The sequence below is a fragment of the Mirounga leonina genome, unplaced genomic scaffold, assembly GCF_011800145.1.
Source record: "Mirounga leonina isolate KUSES-001 unplaced genomic scaffold, KU_Mleo_1.0 Mir_200, whole genome shotgun sequence".
In the NCBI taxonomy this organism is placed as follows: Eukaryota; Metazoa; Chordata; class Mammalia; order Carnivora; family Phocidae; genus Mirounga; species Mirounga leonina.
Window position 1 is genome coordinate 5,563,643 of NW_023270503.1, and position 19,593 is coordinate 5,583,235.

The 19,593-nt window shown below is 54.6% G+C and overlaps 1 protein-coding gene across 3 annotated transcripts; it reads right to left on the reverse strand.

The window, feature by feature from the left end:
- Positions 1 to 415: 415 nt before the first annotated feature.
- On the reverse strand, positions 416 to 16,581 carry LGALS9 (galectin 9). 3 transcript variants are annotated; one of them, XM_035027747.1, is made up of 11 exons: positions 16,467 to 16,581; positions 11,846 to 11,937; positions 9,162 to 9,363; positions 7,984 to 8,094; positions 6,699 to 6,794; positions 4,876 to 4,911; positions 4,253 to 4,303; positions 3,624 to 3,665; positions 2,859 to 2,947; positions 2,577 to 2,739; positions 416 to 1,160 (listed from the first exon to the last, which is right to left on the reverse strand). In XM_035027747.1, the coding sequence occupies exons 1-11, from the start codon at positions 16,503 to 16,505 to the stop codon at positions 1,014 to 1,016; spliced, it is 1,068 nt and encodes a 355-aa protein (XP_034883638.1). In that variant the 5' UTR covers positions 16,506 to 16,581; the 3' UTR covers positions 416 to 1,013. The 3 variants fall into 3 exon arrangements, with proteins under 3 accessions (XP_034883638.1, XP_034883639.1, XP_034883640.1); XM_035027748.1 differs by lacking the exon at positions 6,699 to 6,794 and having other exon boundaries at positions 16,467 to 16,580; XM_035027749.1 differs by lacking the exons at positions 6,699 to 6,794; positions 7,984 to 8,094.
- Between the last annotated feature and the right edge of the window lie 3,012 nt (positions 16,582 to 19,593).

Consider the following 19,593-nt stretch of genomic DNA (forward strand, 5'->3'; position numbering starts at 1 on the left):
CCAGGACCCGCAGTGGAACAACACAGACAGGTGTCAGCTTGAGTCAGCTTCTCCTGACACCACGCCTGCCACCTCCTCCCACTGGGACACAGGGTTCTGACAAGCCAGCCCTGCCATTTGGCCTTCTGGCCCAGCCCTCGGCCCGTCTCAGAAGTGTGAGGCTATTTGCTGGGTTCACCTGTTACCAAGCTTCGTGCATCACAGATGCCCGCCCAGGAGGCCCGAGCCCAACCTGCTTTCTCCCACCCATGTGGGGTTTGTGGGGAATCCCCTGGGAGCAGGTGTGGATGTCAGGACCCCCCCCCATCAAAGTGAGTCCATGCTCTCTGCCCCCCTGCCCTCACCCAGAACCTCCCCAGTTCCAGAGACTCCAAAATGTTCCAAACCCATTTGATAACCACAATGACTCCATACGTATGTGCCAACAAGCATTTGACTTTCTTTGAAAGAGCAGAGAAGAGCCCCCTGTTGAGAAAGGTGCTGTTAGTTGGTGGAGACCAGTGGAGTATCAGGCTCTCTTTCCTGGAGTGGGGAGGGTGGGACCCGGGTGTAAGGAAAGGTTGAAGGTAGGGCCCGGGAGGCCGCCTCCAGGGGCTGAAATGGAGAGGATTGGCAGGGGTGGGAATGTGGCTGAGAGGCAGACGGGGTGTAGGCCTGGTCTGGGAGCTTGGGAAGGCCCAGGACCCTCCCTTTCTGCCAAGGGGACTGGACATGGGGCTTAGCCCGCAGGGACCACCGGCCTCCCCTCAGATGGTAGGATTTGGGCAGCCGCAGCCCCGGGCGCCGCCCTGACTGAGGAAGGCAGCCCCCGCCAGGTGCCTCCTCGACGCCAGCCTGGCCGTAGCCCGAAGTAGAGGCAGACAAACACACTTTCTCTCCAGAAAAGCCTCAGCTCCTCAGCAGGCTGGGAAAGCCTGGGGCAGGGACAGGGAGAGGGACAGGGAAGAGTGAGGTGAGGAGCAGAGGCAGTAGGCAACAGGGCCCACCCTCATCCCCAGGGCCAGAGAGCCCAGCTAGGTCTGCACGTGGGTCAGTTGGACGTCGCCCCCCACTTCCAGGTTGTTGATGGCGGGCAGGTTCTTCAGGCGGTGGCAGTATTCCAGCAGGTGCTGACCATCCACGGCTACCTTGAAGCCGTAGCCTTCACACGTGATCAACACCTGAACAGAGGCCACGTCGTTTGCACTCCCGTCAGGAAGTCCTCCGACTTAAATGCAGGCTCGTGTCTCCCTCCACCTGTCTGTCTTCCTCAAGCATGATTTAAGCAAGCCTCACGCCAACCCCTCCCTGGCCAGCAAGCCTCCCCTGAGCCCTCCTCGTCAGGTGCCCCCCACCTGATCCTCAGTCTCCCACCATGTCCCGAGCTTCTAGGGGCAGGAACACTGGCCTAGGCCATCCACGTCCCCAGTGGCCGGCACACAGCAGAGCTCCACGCCTGCATTCCCACAGGGCAGCCTCCTGACTTGTCCTTCCCGCACCACACGCTCTCCGTGAGGCAAGGGGACCACGTCTGCTAAGACATCATCACTTACTGTGCCCCGGGCCCTGTCCTCAGCCTGTCACAGACATTATTTCATTGCATCCTTACACCTCGATGAGATGGAGATTCTTATTAGCCCCATTTTTCAGATGAGAAAACTGAGGCACAGAGCCATTAAGTCACTTGCTTAAAGTCACACAGCTCTCTGTGAATCAAAGTCTACTCCTCTCCGGCTTGAAACACACCAGCATACAGCACTGAACCCCAAACTTCTTTCTGTGGCTCAGCCCTCCATCAGTCAGTGCCAGGTGAGGAGTCTTAAGGCATATGTGAAAATACGGACGTTCGGGCACGGGTGGGGCCAGATATTGCCTTTTCTTTTTGAAGCTCCTCGGGTGATTTGCACGGGCAGTCAGGGTTGAGAAACCTGCTCTGTTGGGTCGGGCCTCCAGCCACACCACCCACACCTCTCTGTCCTACTCGGAAGCCCGGCCTCCCTGTCCCTAGACAGGCCCTGCCCGTGACTCTCTGCTTTCGCAGTGATAGCTGCCCTCCCCGCTGCCCCCCAGGAATGCCTCCCTCGGGTCTTTGCGGGGCGGGCTGCTTCTGTCCGTTAGGTCTTGGCTGACGTTGTGGCCTCCTTTGACTGATGTCCCCATCTAAGGCAGCGTGGCCCCTGCCCCAGAGCTCACTCGATCCCGTGACTCTGTTTTGCTTTCTGCACAGACCTGCTGTTATTTCCAGGGATCTGTCCACGATTGTTGAATGAATGAGTGAGTGAATAAATGAATGACAGCTCATGCTTGGGGCCCACCTGGCACTTATGGGCGGTGTGACCTCAGGCCGGTGACCTGCACTGGTGAGTTTGTCCCCTCATGTGCGAGCAGCGGGTGCCACCACCCACCTTATGTGGGACAGCGGGAGGACAAGGAGAGCAGCAATCTGGGGGGTACTTTCTCTTCTGAGCCCAGCCCTCGCCCCAGAGGCGTCAGCTCCTGTATGGTTCGAGGGGCCCCCTGATGCCCTCCACCATCCCCGCCCACCCTGTTCTGTTTGCGCCTTGAACCCCTCTGAGCTCCAGGCCGAGGCCTCTTACCGAGAAGCTCTGGCCTCGGGCAAAAGGCATTTTTCGGGACAGGCTTCGCTCCTCAGATCCCCAAGAGCTGTTGATCTGTGTGTTGCGGACCACGATGTTCTCATCAAAACGGGGGTTCAGGTGGAAGGCAATGTCACTCCCAGAGCGCAGGTTGATGTGGAACCTGGGGGTGGGCAGTTCACATGGACCTCCTCTGCCCCCTGAGCTCTGAGTCCCTACCGTTCCCAGCCTGCCCAGAGCCAGGGGGTGACCAGAAGGACCTTCTTGAGAGCCGTGGCTTACCTCTGGGCAGTGGGCAAGATGGTGCCCGACACAAAGATGTTCTTGGAGGGGTACAGCCCACCCAGGATGGAGGTGAAGAAAGGCATCGGCTGTCGGTGGCGGCGGGGGGAGGAGGGGAGGAGAGGGGCAGGTCAGCTGTGTGGGGTGGAGCTTTGTGCCAATTTCCATGAATTTGGACTGTCAACTGAGTTTGACAGCCATGCCTGTGAGCAATATATTTTCAAGAAACAGGGGTGCCTGGGTGACTCAGTGGGTTGAGCATCTGCCTTTGGCTCAGGTCAATCTCAGGATCCTGGGATCGAGCCCCATGTCAGGCTCTCTGCTCAGCGGGGACCCTGCTTCTCCCGCTCCCTCTGCCTGCTGTTTTGCCTACTTGTGCGCTGGTGCTCTCTCTCTCTATCAAATAAATAAATAAAATCTTAAAAGAAAAGAAAAGAAAGAACTCCATGGTATCATTATTTGGCTCAGTAAATGCCAAAGGAAAACTTTCCAGCATTTCTCAAAGTAACGGGCTTCCGCTGTCATGAAAAGAACTTGGGCCGGATACAAAAGGATAATTGGGCTGAGAGGGAAGGCCCTCTAATAGGCTCATGGTGAAGGGACAATTTTAAAGGTGATAGCTTCCTTCAACAGCCTTTTGATTCCCTTGGATGTTTCCAGAACTTCGGCTTACTAAAGGACTGCCCTGATGTTGTAAGCTGCCCACCACCTCCCACTCGGCCCGATGCAGACAAGGCCTCTGCCCCTCCCAGAGAAACCACTTACATAGGTTGTGGTGGGGTACACCATAGGTGGGGTGATAGGATTCTGTTGAAAGAGACCAGGAAGTTTAGTTTGGGAGTGCATACCCATGCGGACCCCTCCACATCCTAGAGGGGATGCCCCACTATGAGGCCCTTGGCTTCACCCCTTCACCTTCCTTCCCAAGTCAGCCTTGGTGGAACTTCTTGCCATGCTCCCTGACCTCATCATGGCCACCTGCCTGCCTTTCAACCCTTCCACAGGCAGCCTCCCTAACTCCAGTGCTCCCGTCTGATTCACAATGGAAGCCTGTGACCAGCAGTGACATCCCAGGGCTTGTCCTCAGGACACAGGGCCTCATACCCAGATGCTGGAACCACTGCACTCCCCTTTCAGTAACAGAGAACCCATTTTCTTGCTGGTCCCTAAGGGGATCTGCTTCTTAAGCCACTGGGTAAATCCACCCTGACCTAGAATCTCTGTTGGCCCAAGAGGAATTTTACTCACATGTCTTTTGAGCAGAGGGCCCAACCCCAAACACCCCCATCCTCCTTGCTACACTGCTTGCTTCCTGTCTCTGGGACTACTGAGTTCAGTCCTTGGGGAAGGGGGACGTGGTGAGGCTGTGACCCAACCAGAGCTTTCAGACTTACAGGGAACAGCTGTCCAGGGGTGCTCTGAACAGTGTGGATGACCGTTTGAGTCTGCAAGAAAGAAAACCCAGATTTGAACTGGTTCTCACCAGCGTGAAGACCACCACCTGCCACCAGAGGGCACCACTTAACACACACTTTGTGAGATGCAGCCATCTTGAGCATGTAACAAGCCCAACCACTCCCCACCCACCAAGCCCGCCAAAACTGGCTGGTAGAGGTGTTTCTTCCCTCAAGGGGATGAGGTAGGGGCAAAGGTTTCTTCTACTTGGAGAAGAAATAGGGCTGCCCTTGTGGCCTGTGGCCCATCTTTCTTCTCAGGGGATTTTGTCTAGCACAGCCTCATTTTCCAGGAGGAAGGAGTGAGTGTGGGGGCCTCCATCTCCTGTAGCTGCTCACAGAAGGGCAGGGGGCTTGAGCAGAGAGCGGCAGTTCAGGCTGTTTCCCAATCCACGAGGGCCAGCCAACCTTCCAGCCCCACTTCCTCCCACCACCAGGCAGATGGCCAGGGTTGGCCTTGGCCTCACCCCCCATGGGAGAGGCCCGGTGCCCAGCCCTGCCTCCTCCTAACCCACAGGAAGAAGCAAAATGAAGAAGATCCCAGGAGAACTCAAGAGACTTACAACGGGAGCCGAGTTGACTGGCCAAATGCCTGTAGACTGAAGGGGATGAGAAGATCAAAACAGCAGTTAACATTAGTGTTACGTGCAGGGGAGACACTGACAGAGGCTGTCGTAAGAAAGGCCTCCCCAGGGGCGCCTGGGTGGCTCAGTCGTTAAGCGTCTGCCTTCAGCTCAGGTCATGATCCCAGGGTCCTGGGATCGAGCCCCGCATCGGGCTCCCTGCTCCACGGGAAGCCTGCTTCTCCCTCTCCCACTCCCCGTGTTTGTGTTCCCTCTCGCTGTGTCTCTGTCAAATAAATAAAATCTAAAAAAAAAAAAAAAAAAGGGCCTCCCCAGACTCATGCTTCCCTCCTTCCTGCTCCCAAGCCTGTGGTGCCCAGATTATCGGCCCCACCCCCGTCCCAGGGACACACCAGGCTTGGGGGCGGGGTCACTGTCAGCGTTGGAGGAGCGGGGACTTCCTCATTGGCTCCTCCAGAGGGAGAGGCCATATAGCGCCCCTTAGCTCCCAGAGGCAAAACCATTACTTCGGTGCCATATTTCATTCGTAAGGTGAAGCATTCAGTGAAGGCCTACTGTGTGCCAGGCTCTGGCTTCCGAACATTTACAAGGGACGCATCCTCAGCTCCGGTTTCACTAGCGAGGCAACGAGGCTCAGAAAGGCTAATCAGCCTGCCCAAGCCCCTCCGGGTAGCAAGGGATAAAATCCAAAATGCTACCCAGTTCTGGCTGATTCTATCTACCATACCCTGTCCTCCCCAGGCCAGAGCCAAAGTCCGGCTGCCCTGCAAAGACTCCCTGGAGCTTGCCCGGTCCTGAAGTCAGCATGGCAGGAGGCACAGGCCCTGTCAGGGCCTCGAGAGACCACAGAAAGCCTGGGTAGAGAGGCACCCCTTCCTTTAGCCCCCACTGCTCCAGTGGCCAAAGGGAGGGCCAGACCCTGCTTCCCTTCCTGTCCTAGACCCTGTCCTCACGCCGCAGATTGTTCTTGCCCTGGCCGGTCTCCCATTCTGTTGGCTGTGCAAGCCACACTCCACATTCCTGGGGCCCCTACTGCTTGCTCAGGCACTGTGCAAAGTGCTGGGGATCCGCAAACAAACAAGCCACAGTCCCTGTCCACGAGGGGCTTGTGGGTATAGGGCGGGGGGTGGGAGGTGGAGTGACAAGGACAAACATGTAAGTACAGGAAGATGCTCCCAAAGAGTGACATTTAAGCAGAGCATTGAAGGGCTGGTAAAGGTCGGCTGTAGGGGGTGGGGGTGGCGCAGGGTGCTGTCAGCACTGGGCCTGCAGGTGCAAAAAGCATGGTGGCTCCAGAAAGGCTCAAGTGAGCAGTGGAGGCTGCCTGAGCATTCTGGATAGGGGGTGTGGCCAGGAGGTGGGCTGGGGCAAGACTGGGGGGCTGGGCAGGGTCCTACACCTCCTGCTGGGGAATCGGGGCTTTATTTAGAAGGACTTGGAACCTTTGGGATGTTTAAGCAGGGAGAGGATGTGATCTGATTTGGGTAAAGGAGGGTCACCCTCTTGTGGGTGGGGTAAGCGGGGAACTAGACCAGGTTTGTTGTAGTCAGGGGTCAGATGGCTTGGCCCAAAGAAGGCTGTGGCTTCGGGAGGAAGGAGTGTGGGAGCACTGCAGGGAGACTAAGGAGGGGAAGGAAGAACCAAGGCAGACTCCCAGGTTCCCAGCTCGGGCCAGGTGGTGTGGTGGAGATAGGGAAGTTTTGGGTGGGCATGATGAGGCCTGCCTGCTGGAACCAGACTCTTGGACCCTCTGTCCTTTCTGCTGAGATGCTCAACCTCCAAGACCTCCACATTGAACTCACTTTTGGCTTTCGCCCTTTGGGCTTGGGTGGGAAACAGGCAGCCTGGGAGAACTGCACCGTGGAGAAGGCAGGCTGGGTAAGGTTTACCCGGGTGTTCTGTTAAAACAAAAGGCACCAGGGCATGAAGAGAAGGGTTAATGAAGCCAAGGAAGCGCGGAAAGGCAGGGGCCTGAGCCAGAGGGAGGAAGCCAGTCAGGGAGGGGAGGGGAGGGTGTTCAGGATCACGTGGAGGGACAGAGGGGAGGATTATGCTCCAGTGAGGGACAGCAGGCCAGCGAGTTCTCTCCCCACCCCACCCCCACTCCCCTCCATCTCTGTCCCCTTCCCCACCCTCTCCTCTCTTCTGCCCTGCTCTCTCCCCCAGGCCCATAGGGGAGAAAGTTGGTTGGGAGGGAATATGAGAGATTAGGAGAAAAAAGAGAGGAGTATCAGTTGTGGGCCTACTGTGTGCTTTTCTCACCTCCGGGAGCACAAAGCCCGGAAGTGGTAACAGCAGCTCCAACCCAACCTCCTGGGGCCCTGTGGGAACATGGGCCCAGCATACCCCTATCCTCCCAGTTTTCAAAAAAGCCAGAAATCCAGATTTCCATGTGATACCACCTGACCTTTTTTTTTTTAATTGTGGTAAAATACACCTAAGATTTACTATCTCAACCAATTTTCAGTGGACGGCTCAGATGCATGAGGTACATTCACAACTATTGCACAGCCAGCACCACCATCCATCTCCAGAATGCAAAACTTCTTCTCCTGACCTTTTAGATGCTGGCAACACATTCGAAAATGTTAAAACACAGAGAGGGTCAAATAGAGCCTAGCATGGGCCCGTGCAGGCCGTGTCGTGACCTCTGACATGTATTACCTCCTTGAATTCACACTATAACTCATGGGGCAGCAGTGACTATGCCCCTTTCTCAGATGGGGAAACTGAGGCCAGGGGAGGCAAAGTTGCTTGCCTAAGATCCCACAGCTGATGACAATGCCCAGAGCTGAGCTAGATTCAGTTTGATTCCCAAGTTCTTTCTGGAGCCACATGGCTTCCTAAGCATGGTGGAAGTAGAGAGTGACAGAGAGGAGTGGCCTGGGAGTCCGGGAGACTGAGACAAGTGTTCTAGACAAAGACAGGAACACAGAAGGACAGGACAGGGGAGTTGGAGGGGTGTCGTCAGAGTCACCTGGGGAGGAGATTGGCTGCTACCATCAGGCCCACCCAGTGGGGCCCAGGTGCAGCGAGACGGGGCCCTGCACTCAGCCCCTGAGACAGGTGCCAGGTGGACAATCTGACCTGGAAGCCGATGTAGGACAGCTGCACAGCCCCGGTGATGGAGAGGGTGTCCACGCGGTGGAAGGGCACGCGGTGTGAGTACTGCATAAAATGGTTCCCGTTCACCATCACCTGCCAAGACGAGTGCACATTCCAGGAGAGGGGGGGCACATGAGCCCCTGCTCCCTGGAATTAAGCCCTGTGTCTGGTTTTCACATCTGTCCCCTGGGGGGTAGGGGCACCAGCCTTCAGAGCTGTGCCAGTTGTAAGCACGGCCTATGATCCAAGTGCATCTGATCCCAGTCTCTACTTGCTTTTTGGTTCTTAAGAGTTGTTTGTTTATTGCAGTCAGTTGATCTTTCTAATCTTAGCTCCCCGGAGGTGTTCTTTAAATATGCATAAACATGTTCAGGGAGGGCAGAGGAGAGGTGACCCTGGGTTGTACATTGAGGGGCTGGGCACATCCATGCTCACACAGAAAAGGACAGACACGGGGATACTCACCCCCATCTGTCTCCCAAGCCCAGAGACACTATTCTGCTTACTAACGCAATTTGCAACACCATGTAACACTAAGCCATTAGTAGAACCTGGATAAAGACTGCAACAATATTACCAAAAAAACAATGTTATCAGGGACCTGAGGTGGAGGAATGGTTACAGCAGAGGAATGGAATTAACTAGAATTTTAAAGACCTGCAGGGCCAAAAAGCACCATGGTGATGTATCTAGTTCTTACTTCCTGAGTAAAAGAAGCAGCAGGTGAGCCCATAGATGCAGGGGAAGGAGTGTGAGGAGACTGCAGCCACCAGAGCGCCCCTACAAGGGAAAGGTCCTGCTCTCTGTCTAACGGCATTGCACATGTGATTACTTAAAGGCTCATGTGCTTTATGGAGGCGCCTGGGTGGCTCAGTCGGTTAAGCGTCTAACTCTTGATTTCAGCTCAGGTCATGATCTCAGCGTCATGAGATCAAGCCCCGCATCAGGCTCTGTGATCCCCATGGAGTCAGCTGGAGATTCTCTCTCTCCCTCTGCCCCTCCTTGCACTCTCTCAATACATACATACATACATACATACATACAATCTTAAAGAAAAAAAACAAAAACGCTCATGTGATTTATAAAGGCTAGTCACCACCACACCCGATGGGGCTGGGAGGTAGGCAGCGGGAAGAGGGCTGCAGAGAGTTGCTGCTCACCTTGAAATCCCAGCTGTCCACCAGGAAGCAGAGCTCAAATGGATTCCCTATCTGGAAGGGCATATGCATCTTCCTCTCCTCTGGCCCCCAGCATCCGTTCTGCTTCGTGTTGCAGACCACATAGCCACCCTCCTCAAACCGAGGGTTGAAGTGGAAGGCAATGTCATTGTCACTGTAGCCACTGTGAAAGTTCACGGCAAACCTAGGCAGAGGGCAATCAGATGGTAGGTAATTCTGCAGCCTGGTTGACTGCCGGCCGAGCTGAAGAGGGAGCCTCGTGCCTTTGACTGTTTCCGTCTGTGGACTTGCACGGCAGGTCTGGACCCATCCTTAGCTTGTGGCTATCCTTTCTATTCACCTAATTTGCACTTCGTGTGTTCTTGTGCAATGATTGCGTTTTACCCTTACAGTGTGGTTTTCTAAAAACACATAGAAAACGGGTAAAGAAAAATGTTGACGCTAGCAACAAGAAGCACGAGGCTTGAACATGGGTTCAAATTTGTATCAGAGGTAAGTCAAGAAATGTGCCTGGAAGTGAGAGCCAGTCCCCATCGGCTCAACTGGGAAAGAAGCAAATACATTTAAAGAACATCTGGAATTGATGGAATATGCCTACAGAGCTAGGTACTAACAGAGAAGCATCGAATAAATGGTAGCTCCCCGGGTGCGAGAGCTTTCAGTATGTACATCTGTCTCTCACTGGTGATTGGTGTGTGTCCCACACACGACGTGCGGAGTGGTGGCCCTGAAGTCAGCAGGCCTGGACCCGGACCCCAGCTCTACACTGCTTGTCATTTGCAATGATCCTGAACCACACACCATAGCCTGGGAGCTGAGTGACTTCCTTCCGTTGCGGATGCTTCGTGAGGGGGTGCTCAGGAAGCCCCCACCCGAGTAAATGTCCGTTCCTGTCTCTGTCCTCGGAGGAGGCCCCTCACCATTGAAACCGCCTTTGGGTACAGCTATGGTTCTAAGGTGAGGAATTAAAACAAAAAACCTTCCAAAAGGCCTGGCTCACAAAAGGGGCACAATAAACATTTGTTCTGCCTTTTCCCAGACAGAGCTCCCTCAGGTCCTAAAACCAAGTTCCAGTCTGAGGTTCTCCTCCGAGGCACCTCTGTCTACCCCAGCCTTCCCTGAACTCAGCACCCTTGAGCCTGGTTCGCCACCTGCTTCTCGGGCTCGCTCGGCTCTCCCCAGCTGACCACAGTGCTCTCCTGTCATCCACAGCCCCCACAGGGCCAGGCCCTGCACCAAGCCCAGAGGCAGCCCTTGAGACACATTCTGTTCAATTCCTGCAGAGCCCACTTGATTTCTTGCTGGAGGAGCGTGAGTTCTGGATGTCGTCCTCAACACCAGGTTGTTCCGAGAACCCTCAGCCAGCAAGACCCATAGGAAACTGCCGCGGCCCTGAGCCCAGCCAGCCCTCCCTCTGGGAAAGGAGGCTCCCAGGGACTCTGGAAGCAGCAAATCTAAGTCTGTATTCCTCTTAAAATGGAGAATATTTTTCTGAAATGTCTCTGGGTGCATTTTCCCCTCTGTGGTCCTCCAGCTTAATTCCTAGAGTCCTTAGAAAAATCCTGCCCTGGGAAAGGATGAGTGCAGAAGCTTTGCAGGAAGGGGTGGGGGGGGGGGACAGGATGGGAGTAGAAAGCCATCCTGGTGCTGGAGGAGGGGCAGGCAGAGGGAGAGGGAGAAAGGAGGGAAGTTCAGAGGGGAGATCTCAGAGTCCCCTGCCTGCGGGGTTCAGGGGGATCCTGGTGCCTTGCTTCCCTTGGGGTCTCCTGGGGGCACTCGGGGCTCTCGGAGAAGTCCCACGGTCAGTGTGGCCACCTGGCAGGGAAAGCCGTGATGGAGAAGTGCTGAACTGAGGTAGGGCTGGGCCTGGGAGCGGTGTGAAAGGACCCGGGAGGTCCCAGGGCCCTGCGAGGTGATGAGAGAGAGGACCACCGGGGGCAAGAGACATCTGGGATTGAGGCAGAAAGGCTTCTGAGAGAGGACCACGTGTCCAGAGGGGCTTTCGTGGGTACCGTGGACTTCAGCAGGCAGCCCCCATGGACGCAGACCCCCCACAAACTGGGCGACACCCCCACTCCCCCACACCACCTGCACAGCTGCAGAAGTCAGCCAAGGCTGCACGAGCTTCTGAAGGGCCTCCAGCCTCTGAGGAGATTGCAAGCTCTTCCCTGTTCCCAGAAACTCCCCCCTGGGAAGGAGGCGTGGGGCGGGGGCGGGGGGCGGGTAGGAAAAGGGTGTTTGTATTTTGAATGGACTTAGTATTTCCCAGAAAAGACCTCAAAACTGAAAGAGACCAAAGTGCATTTGATGACAAGTTTGAAATAGTTCTAGATCAACGCAGTGAGGGCTCTGCAGTTATGAGAAATGAAGGAAGTAATGAGACTTTTGCTACTCTGGGTTACAGTGTAGAAAGCTCAATCCCAGAGTGTAATTATCTGCCTCTGGGCTGGCCCCCGCCACTCCTGAGACGGTGAGCACCTGCTCTCCCTAAGTCTGTGGGGCGTCTCTGTTTATGCCAGACACTCCCGGCAGATGGCAGTGGGGTCGTGCAGATCACCCGGGATCCCCTGGGCCAGGCGCGCATGGCTCAGAGGGCATTGGGTGAGCTGACGGGCGCCATGGTTGGCTAAGGGCTGAGTCTGGAGAGAAGAAACAGGTCCCGGTACCTGGTTCCATTGCAGTAGAGAACGGTCCCATTGACAGTGATCTTAAGTCCGTCCTGGAGACCCCCCTGGATTTTCCCGGAGAAGGGGATGACCTGCAGGGAGAAAATGCTGGTCAGTCAGTGGGCCTGCCCCCTTTTGCATGTTCCCCTCAGCACTTGGTAGCAGTGCCTGGATGTGGGCCCCGTGCCGGGGCGCCTCGGCCTCACGGATCTTCCGGGCCTGTGAGGAAGCAGACCTGAGTCCAGGTGGTTCCACACACTTGGGGGGCTCTGAGAGAATGGGGTGGGGCAGCCCTTGAGCGTTTGAGACGAAGGGACAGCTTCTAAGAGGAGATGGTAGCATGTACATGACCACTCGGAACCCAAGGAAGCCCATCCTTGCTCAGGGGAGTGACGGGCACCGGGACCTCATTCAGCCTGACTGCGACAGGGTCATCTGGGAGAGGCGACTTCTGTTGCTCCACAGGTCAGGCCATTAAATACCTCGGTGACCTTGAGCAAATCACAACGTCTCTGCTTCTCTGAGTTCCCTCTGTTGTTTCGGTCCATGTCTGTGGTTTTGGAGAAGTGGAGTCAGCCTGACACAGCTTCTGGCCCAGCGTGGCATACTTCTCTGAAAACATACTCCCCTCATTTATCTGTCGAGGCCTAAAAATCTCTTAAGAGCCTTTCATCCTGTCGCAAGACATAATGCTTCAAAGGCGAATGAATACTCCTGGCAAGCATGCCGCCCTCCCTTCTGAAGCCTATCCACGCTGAGCTGTAAAGATCTACAATCAGAGTGTGGTGAGGGGGTGTTGTAAGTGCACAGCAAGACGGCTGGGATGGTGGCGGAAAGTGTACGGATCGTGGGGACCAGGCAATACAGGTTAATCCCAAGCAACAATTTCCCCAGAAAGGTTTTGAGATTTCGGTATGTCTTAAATGGTGGGTGTCCCCAAATTCTGAAAAACAAGATTATTTTAAATTGAGTATAATCTGGACAGTCTGGGTGGCTCAGTTAAGCGTCTGCCTTCAGCTCAGGTCATGATCTCAGGGTCCTGGGATCAAGCCCTATGTCGGGCTCCCCACTCAGTGGGGAGTCTGCTTCTCCCTCTGCCCCTTCCCCCTGCCTGTGCTCCCTCTCTCAAATAAATAAAATCTTTAAAAAAATAATAAATTGAGTAGAATCCTGCAGACAAGGTTATTCACTGCAGCACTGTAACAGCAAAGGACTGGAAAGAGTCTAAAAGTTCACCAAGAGGAAAATGGTGCAATAAATCATGGTATTTCCATACAATGGATTCCCTGTAGCCTCCATAAAAAAAGAAGAGGAAGAAGGGGATTCTTTGAGAACTGATATGTAATGACACCACTTGTTTAACAAAATGGGTGGGGGAGGCCACATACATGCATTTCCTTATTATGGATGAAATATGCGTGGATGAGTTCAAAGACACTGACAACCCTGCTTGACTCCAAGGAGGTATGGTGGGCTGAAGAATTAGCACCCCGTAGGGACGCCTGGGTGGCTCAGTCGGTTAAGCGGCTGCCTTAGGCCCAGGTCATGATCCCAGGGTCCTGGGATGGAGTCCCACATCGGGCTCCTTGCTCAGCAGGGAACCTGCTTCTCCCTCTCTCTCCCTCTGCTTGTGCTCTCTCTGTCAAATAAATAAAATCTTAAAAAAAAAAAAAAAAGAATTAGCACACCGTCTCCACCGCCCCAGATGCCCATATTCTAATGCCTGGAATTTGTGGATACTGTAAGTCACCTTACAAGGCAAAAGGGACTTTACAGGCATGATTAAGTTAAGGATCTTGAGATGGAAGGTTATGCTGGATTATCTGGGTGGGCCTCAGAGTCCTCAAAGAGGGAGGCAGGAGAGGAAAGGCAAGAAGCTGCTGGGTTTAAAGATGGAGGGCGGGACTTCTGGCCTCGGGAGGCGCGTGGCCTCTGGATGCTGGAAAAGGCAAGGAAAGATTCTCCCCTGAAGCCTTATAGATACTTTTAGATTTCTGACCTCCAGAACTGTAAGAAAACAAATTTGTGTTGTTTTAAGCCTGGCGGGCCAAGGCTGCTGTGGAATTTGGACTTTGTGTGTGTGTGTGTGAGAGAGAGAGAGACAGAGAGAGAACTTTTTGGATTTATGGTCCCACAGACAAGGGTTTGCCTCCCAGCTCCTTGTGCTAACAGCTCTCCTACTGGGCAAGTCCCTTGACCTGTCTGCACCCCAGGTCCGTTCTCGGAACAGTAGGCAAGAGCCCTGGCCTGACAGTGTTCTTGAGAGGGTTCGATGAGATGCCACACGGAAAGCCCTGGGTTTCCAGGTCTTTGACGATGGCAACTGTTCGCATCAGGATGAATTAATTCCTCTGCTGGGTCAGAACTTGCTCTCAGCTCCTGCCTGTGCCCGGAGGCTGAGGACTTTTTCCTCCTCTTCCTGTCCGGAGGAGCCAGGCCCTACAGGCGGGAGGGTAGGCAGCCCCCTTCTGGAAGCCCAGTGTCACGAAGGTGGCCCAGCTGGCCGGAGGAGGAGGCTGCGGCAGACTTTAAGCCAAAGGGTGCCGCTGCCACAGAGGTTCTGAGGCCATTCTGGTGGCTAACCTGCCCTGTCACCTCATTAAGCAGCATAAGTGTCCCTTTTACTGAGGAAACGGAGGCATAAAAGATTTGGTAGTTTACCCAAAGCCACTTAGCTGGTCAGTGATAGTGTGGGGTTTGAACCCCCGCGCCCATGCTTTTCATTGTCATACAGGCTGCTTCTCATGACGAAGCACAGAAATCCTCACTCCTGGCTCACCAAGCGCTTCCCCAGACCAAACATCGAGCCTTGTTCTGACTGTGCTTCCAGATTCCGTCCCGGACCTCCGATAAGGCTGATGGGCTGGTGCGTGGGCAAGGAATGGAGGCCAGACTCCCAAGGCAGCCCGGCTGCGTGACCTTCCCACCACACTTTGGAGGAAGCAAGGTTCCCACGGCTGGATATCAGTGCACTGCCTTGCGAGAGGGCACCCACGTGGGTGGGCAGGTGTTCCCGGTGCCTGGGGGGCTGCACCCATCATCCTCTCTCTTGTCTGGACTCCAAGGCCCTGTTTTAATTCACTGTTGCCCATAGGAGAATTTTCCTTCTGATTTGAACATTTTGAATGCAAGGATTGGAAAAAAAAAAAACTAGCCAGAATAATGAAATGTCAGAGCCTGGAAGGATCTCTGGGATTGTCCATCTGATGGAGAATGAGCCTAAGGTGACATGTTTTGACCCTGAGAGCCCCATGGAGGGCCAACCAACAGGGCCTTGTTCAGCTTCCTCCAGCGACCCTCCCCCCGACCTTGCTGGCAGTGAGCAGGAAACAGGCCAAGCCAGGGCCCCTGCTGAGTGTGGAGCTAGCACCTTCCCTGCTTCAGCAGCTGCTGCCTACCCTGTGCCCCCCCTCTGCCCCCCCGCCCACTGAAGGGCTCTGTCAGCCCTTTGGCCCAGGCTCCTTGGGAAGCTCTTTGCCAAGACCCAGAGGGGTTCCTACTACAGGGCAGGGCCCAGGACACAAGCCTCCCGGGCCTGGGGTTGCTGCTTGCCTACCTTCTGTTATCAGAGGTGCTCTTTCTGTAAGCACCTCCCTCTCCTGGGGGTAAGGCAAGGCATCTCCCTTATCTGCCACTTACCATCCCGGCACATTGGGCAAGTGACCTCAATTTCTCTGAGTCTCAGTTTTCAATGTATGATGTGGGAATAATAAGGCTCACGGGGTTTAGACAAGGCCATCTGCAGACAGAACCTATGCGTCTGTGGCCAAAGGTACAAAAGGCAGCCCTTTGATCCCCATGCTGCAGGGACAACCCACTTCCTTCTCACTCCTGAGATGGCCCCTCTGCAGACACCCTTGGCCTGCCTCTGTCTTGTCTACTCACCTTTCAGGGAGCAGACACCTCCTCAGGAGGCCTTCCCTGCCGCCTCCGGACTCTGAATAATACAAAACACTTCCAAAGGACCCCCAGCGTGCCAGGCACTGTTCAAACACTCCAGACATGCTGCCTCGCGCATCCTTACCTAACCCTGGGAGGTAAGCTCAAGGATGAGCCCCATTTTACAGATGTGGAAATTGAGGCCCAGAGAGGTAAAAGTAACTTGCCTGAGGCTGCCCAGCTAGTAAATGGTTGGAGCCAGGGAGGCCATCTCCAAAGTAAGTGCCCTTAAGTGCGGTGCTGGGCTGTGAAGGGTCGCCCAGGCATGCCATGCTGGCCTCCCCCAGAAACCCTGTCTACGTCCCCGTTCATACAAACAAGCCATCACACTTCTATTTATTACTTATGCCCTTCTCCCCTCTCCCCTGCTGCCCTTCCCCTCCCCCCCCCCACTTCCCACACCTAGGACAGGCTCCCAGGGGAGCTCAGTGAACACTAGTCAAAGGCACAAATGCTGGTGACGATCAGCTCGCCAGCCCTGAGAAGCAGGGGACAGAGTTGTGTCAGGAGTCCCCCACTTGGCTTTCTGCCCTTCCTCCTGTGTCCTCTTTGGGACAACTGCCCTCTTCCCTTGCTGCCACCCAAGGGTCATCTCCCAGAGACCCAGGGCTTCTTCCTCCTGGCTGAGGCCGCCAGCGCAGCCCGGGGCCAGCGCACCCCTGCCCACCACCCCGGAACTCACTGGGCTCAGGTAGGGAGGCTGGGAGCTGCTGAAGGCCATCTCTCCACCACCTCTGTGGCCACCGCAGATCGTCACTCCAGCCAGGCAGTTGTTTGCACTGGGAGGAGCCAACCAGGAAATTGAAACTAAAGCAAACTGGTAATTACTTGATGGGGATGGGGAGGAGCCAGGAGCAAGAGGAAGTAGGTCTAAAGAAAGAGAAAGGGTGTTGAGGGAGGGTTGGGGGTATGACCCAGGGAGAGGGAAGTAGACACTCCCCAGCCCAGTGACCTTTTCCCCTCCTGTCTCCTTCTGGGCTCCACCCCTGAGATGGAACTGTGTTTGGTTCATATAGATTCAAAGAGCCTGACCCCATTGGCTCAGCAAGTTTCTAGATGACACTCTCCATAAGTGTGTGGCTTTGTCCCCTGAGTGTGCTTGCTCTCAGGGCCCAGAAAAGAGTGGGGCTGTGTGATGGGCATCGCCTGTGTGCAGGGCCGTGGCGGAAGGCTGGCTTGTACCCGTTTACACACAGAGAAACTGAGGCTCTGCGTCTAAAGGACATGCCCAGGGTCACCCAGGTCACCAGTGGCAACCTAAGCTGTAGGACACTTAGGTTCTCAGAAAAAGCATTTCTCCCTTTCAAAATTCTATGTATCATATGAAGACCCAGTCGTGTGGAAAGAAGTGTTTTCCAGCCAGAAAACACGGGAATGGGAATTGTTCTCCTAGAGGATAGTGGTGCCCCGGGAGCTTTGGGTCCCCTCTCCATGGATGTATCTCTTTCTTCTCGTCTCGCCTCTTCCTTTTTACCCCAGGCTTTAGAATGAGGAGAGAAGTCTCAGACATGATAAAACAAGTCAAGTGACATGGGGTTGGGGGGACATATGAAAAAACCTGCGTCTAAGTGGCTTCAGCACCTAGTGACAGGATGGGCTGTGTCAGGGGAGCGGCAACAAGCAACTTACCTGAAGTCAAGCGGGTCCCCGCAATGTGCTGGGGAGAGAGCCCACGACCAAGCTAGAGAAGTGAAGGGTCGTGCAGGCACCGAATGGAGAGAAGCTGTGGGGCCATTCACGGCTCTGCACCTGTCTTCCGCCCCGCGCCTTGCCGAGATGCACCAGAATTTGCAAAGACTAACGTCTTTGAGAGGCCCCCATAGACTGAGAGCACCGTGTCCCCTCTGCCCACCCTCCACCCCCACTATATTCCTGGACAAACCAGAATTCGATCGAATTTAAGGGGCAGGCAGCAGCTGGGGCAAAAAGGAGAGAAAAGAAAGGAAGGGAAGGTGTTTGGAGTCCTCACAAGGACACCAGGGACACTGGGATGATTTCATGAGGGATCAGTATGGAACAACTGGAACTGTCGTCTGCTGCAGATTGGAATATAAAATAAGACGACTTTGGGCAACTTCTTGGTGGATGATCATAAAGTCAAATATCTGCCTCTCCTCTGTCCTGGTTAGTCTCCTAGATATTTACTGGAAAGAAGTGGAAAACACATGACAACTTTACTCATCCTCCCCCCAAACTGGAAACAACACAAATATGCACCAGCGGGAAAAAAGAAAAAAAACACATTGTGGACGAGCCCTCAGCCACAAAAGAGAGCCACGGATCCAGGAAAGAACCTCAGTGAAGCTCGTGGCCGAGTGGATGAAGCCAGGCGTGCTGGGACCGTTCCATTTACATTAAGTTCAGTGACAGGTCAGAAAAGCGATGACCCAGGGACAGCACTGACTGGGAGGGACACAGAGGAGTCTCCTGAGCGCTGGAAGCATTCTGGAACTTGCTATGAATGGTTTACAGACGTGGAAATCTCAGCCCCCAAACTAGGATCTGTGCCTTTTACTCCACAGAAACACTTTATCTCGATAAAGTCCTGTTCATAAAACCGAAAATGCTCCCAAGCCCGGGGAGATGCAGGGACAGCTAGAGGTCCAGCAGACAAGCCCTTTGGTATCACCTTGCACCTTGGAGGTGAGTCACAGCCCTGGAACAAGGGTCCTAGGGTCCCCTGTTCCCACCCTGCTGGGTGGGGGACGGCAACAACCAAACCCAAAGGCCAGTGCGTTTTCAGACAAACTAGGACAGAAGGGAGGCATTTCAAGACAGCTTGACACCACTCTGTGGTCACCACCATCTATTCCCAGGGCCTAGTTCTGGTCTTAAGGGGGTGAGAGGCAGTCCTCCGGAAAGTTCCTTCTGAGCTTTTTTATCCAAGTCCCAAACGCTTGTCTGGAGCTCTCTGATCTCTGCAGCGTAGATCGAAGGATCTATTCAAAATGTGAGTCTGCCACCTCACACCCATGAGGATGGCCACTACCGAACAGCAGGAAATGACAAGTGTTGAGGAGGATGAAGGAGCTTGGCGCACTGCTGGTGGGCCTGGAAAATGGTGAGGCCGCTAAGGAAACTAACATGTGTGGTGAGGCATCCCTCATAGACAGCTTTCTCGAATAAATGCATCACCAGCTTCCAGCCCCCAGGTGGCCCCCATCCATGAAGGGCCCCTTTTATTTTTTTTTAAGATTTTAAAAAATTTATTAATTTGACAGCGAGAGAGAGAACAAGCAGGGGGAGTGAGAGAGGGAGAAGCAGACTCCCCACTGAGCAGGGAGCCCGACGTGGGACTCCATCCCAGGACTCTGGGATCAGGGAGAGGGCAAAGGCAGACGCTTAACTGAATAGGACCCATTTCAGGTGCCCCTGAAATGCCCCTTTTAGAAAGCTTTGGAGAGCCTAGATAACTGGCCCATGAGTGAGCCTGCTTTTCCCTTCCTGCACCCTAATTCCCTCCTAGCCACCCCCCGAGGACCTCAATAAAGGCAGAACTCCAGGTCTGTGCTCTCTCTCTCTCTCTCTCTCTCTCTCTCCCTACAGCATGCCTGGGTGGCCCCCATGTGCCGTGCACCTTCCCGGACTTGTGACTGAGAAACCTCATGTTCTCAAACTGCCCCGATGGTTGTTGCCGAGGAGTGTCTCACAGTCCTAATAGGAACCACCAGGGCTGACTCCACCACAAGGGCTGGTCCGGCCACAACATTGGCTCTGATGGGGGAAATATCGGAGGGGGGTGTGGGGGGGTTCCCCCCAAGTGATATGAGGTCGGTGAGCGCCCCAGGCATTTCTAGCCCACAGCATCA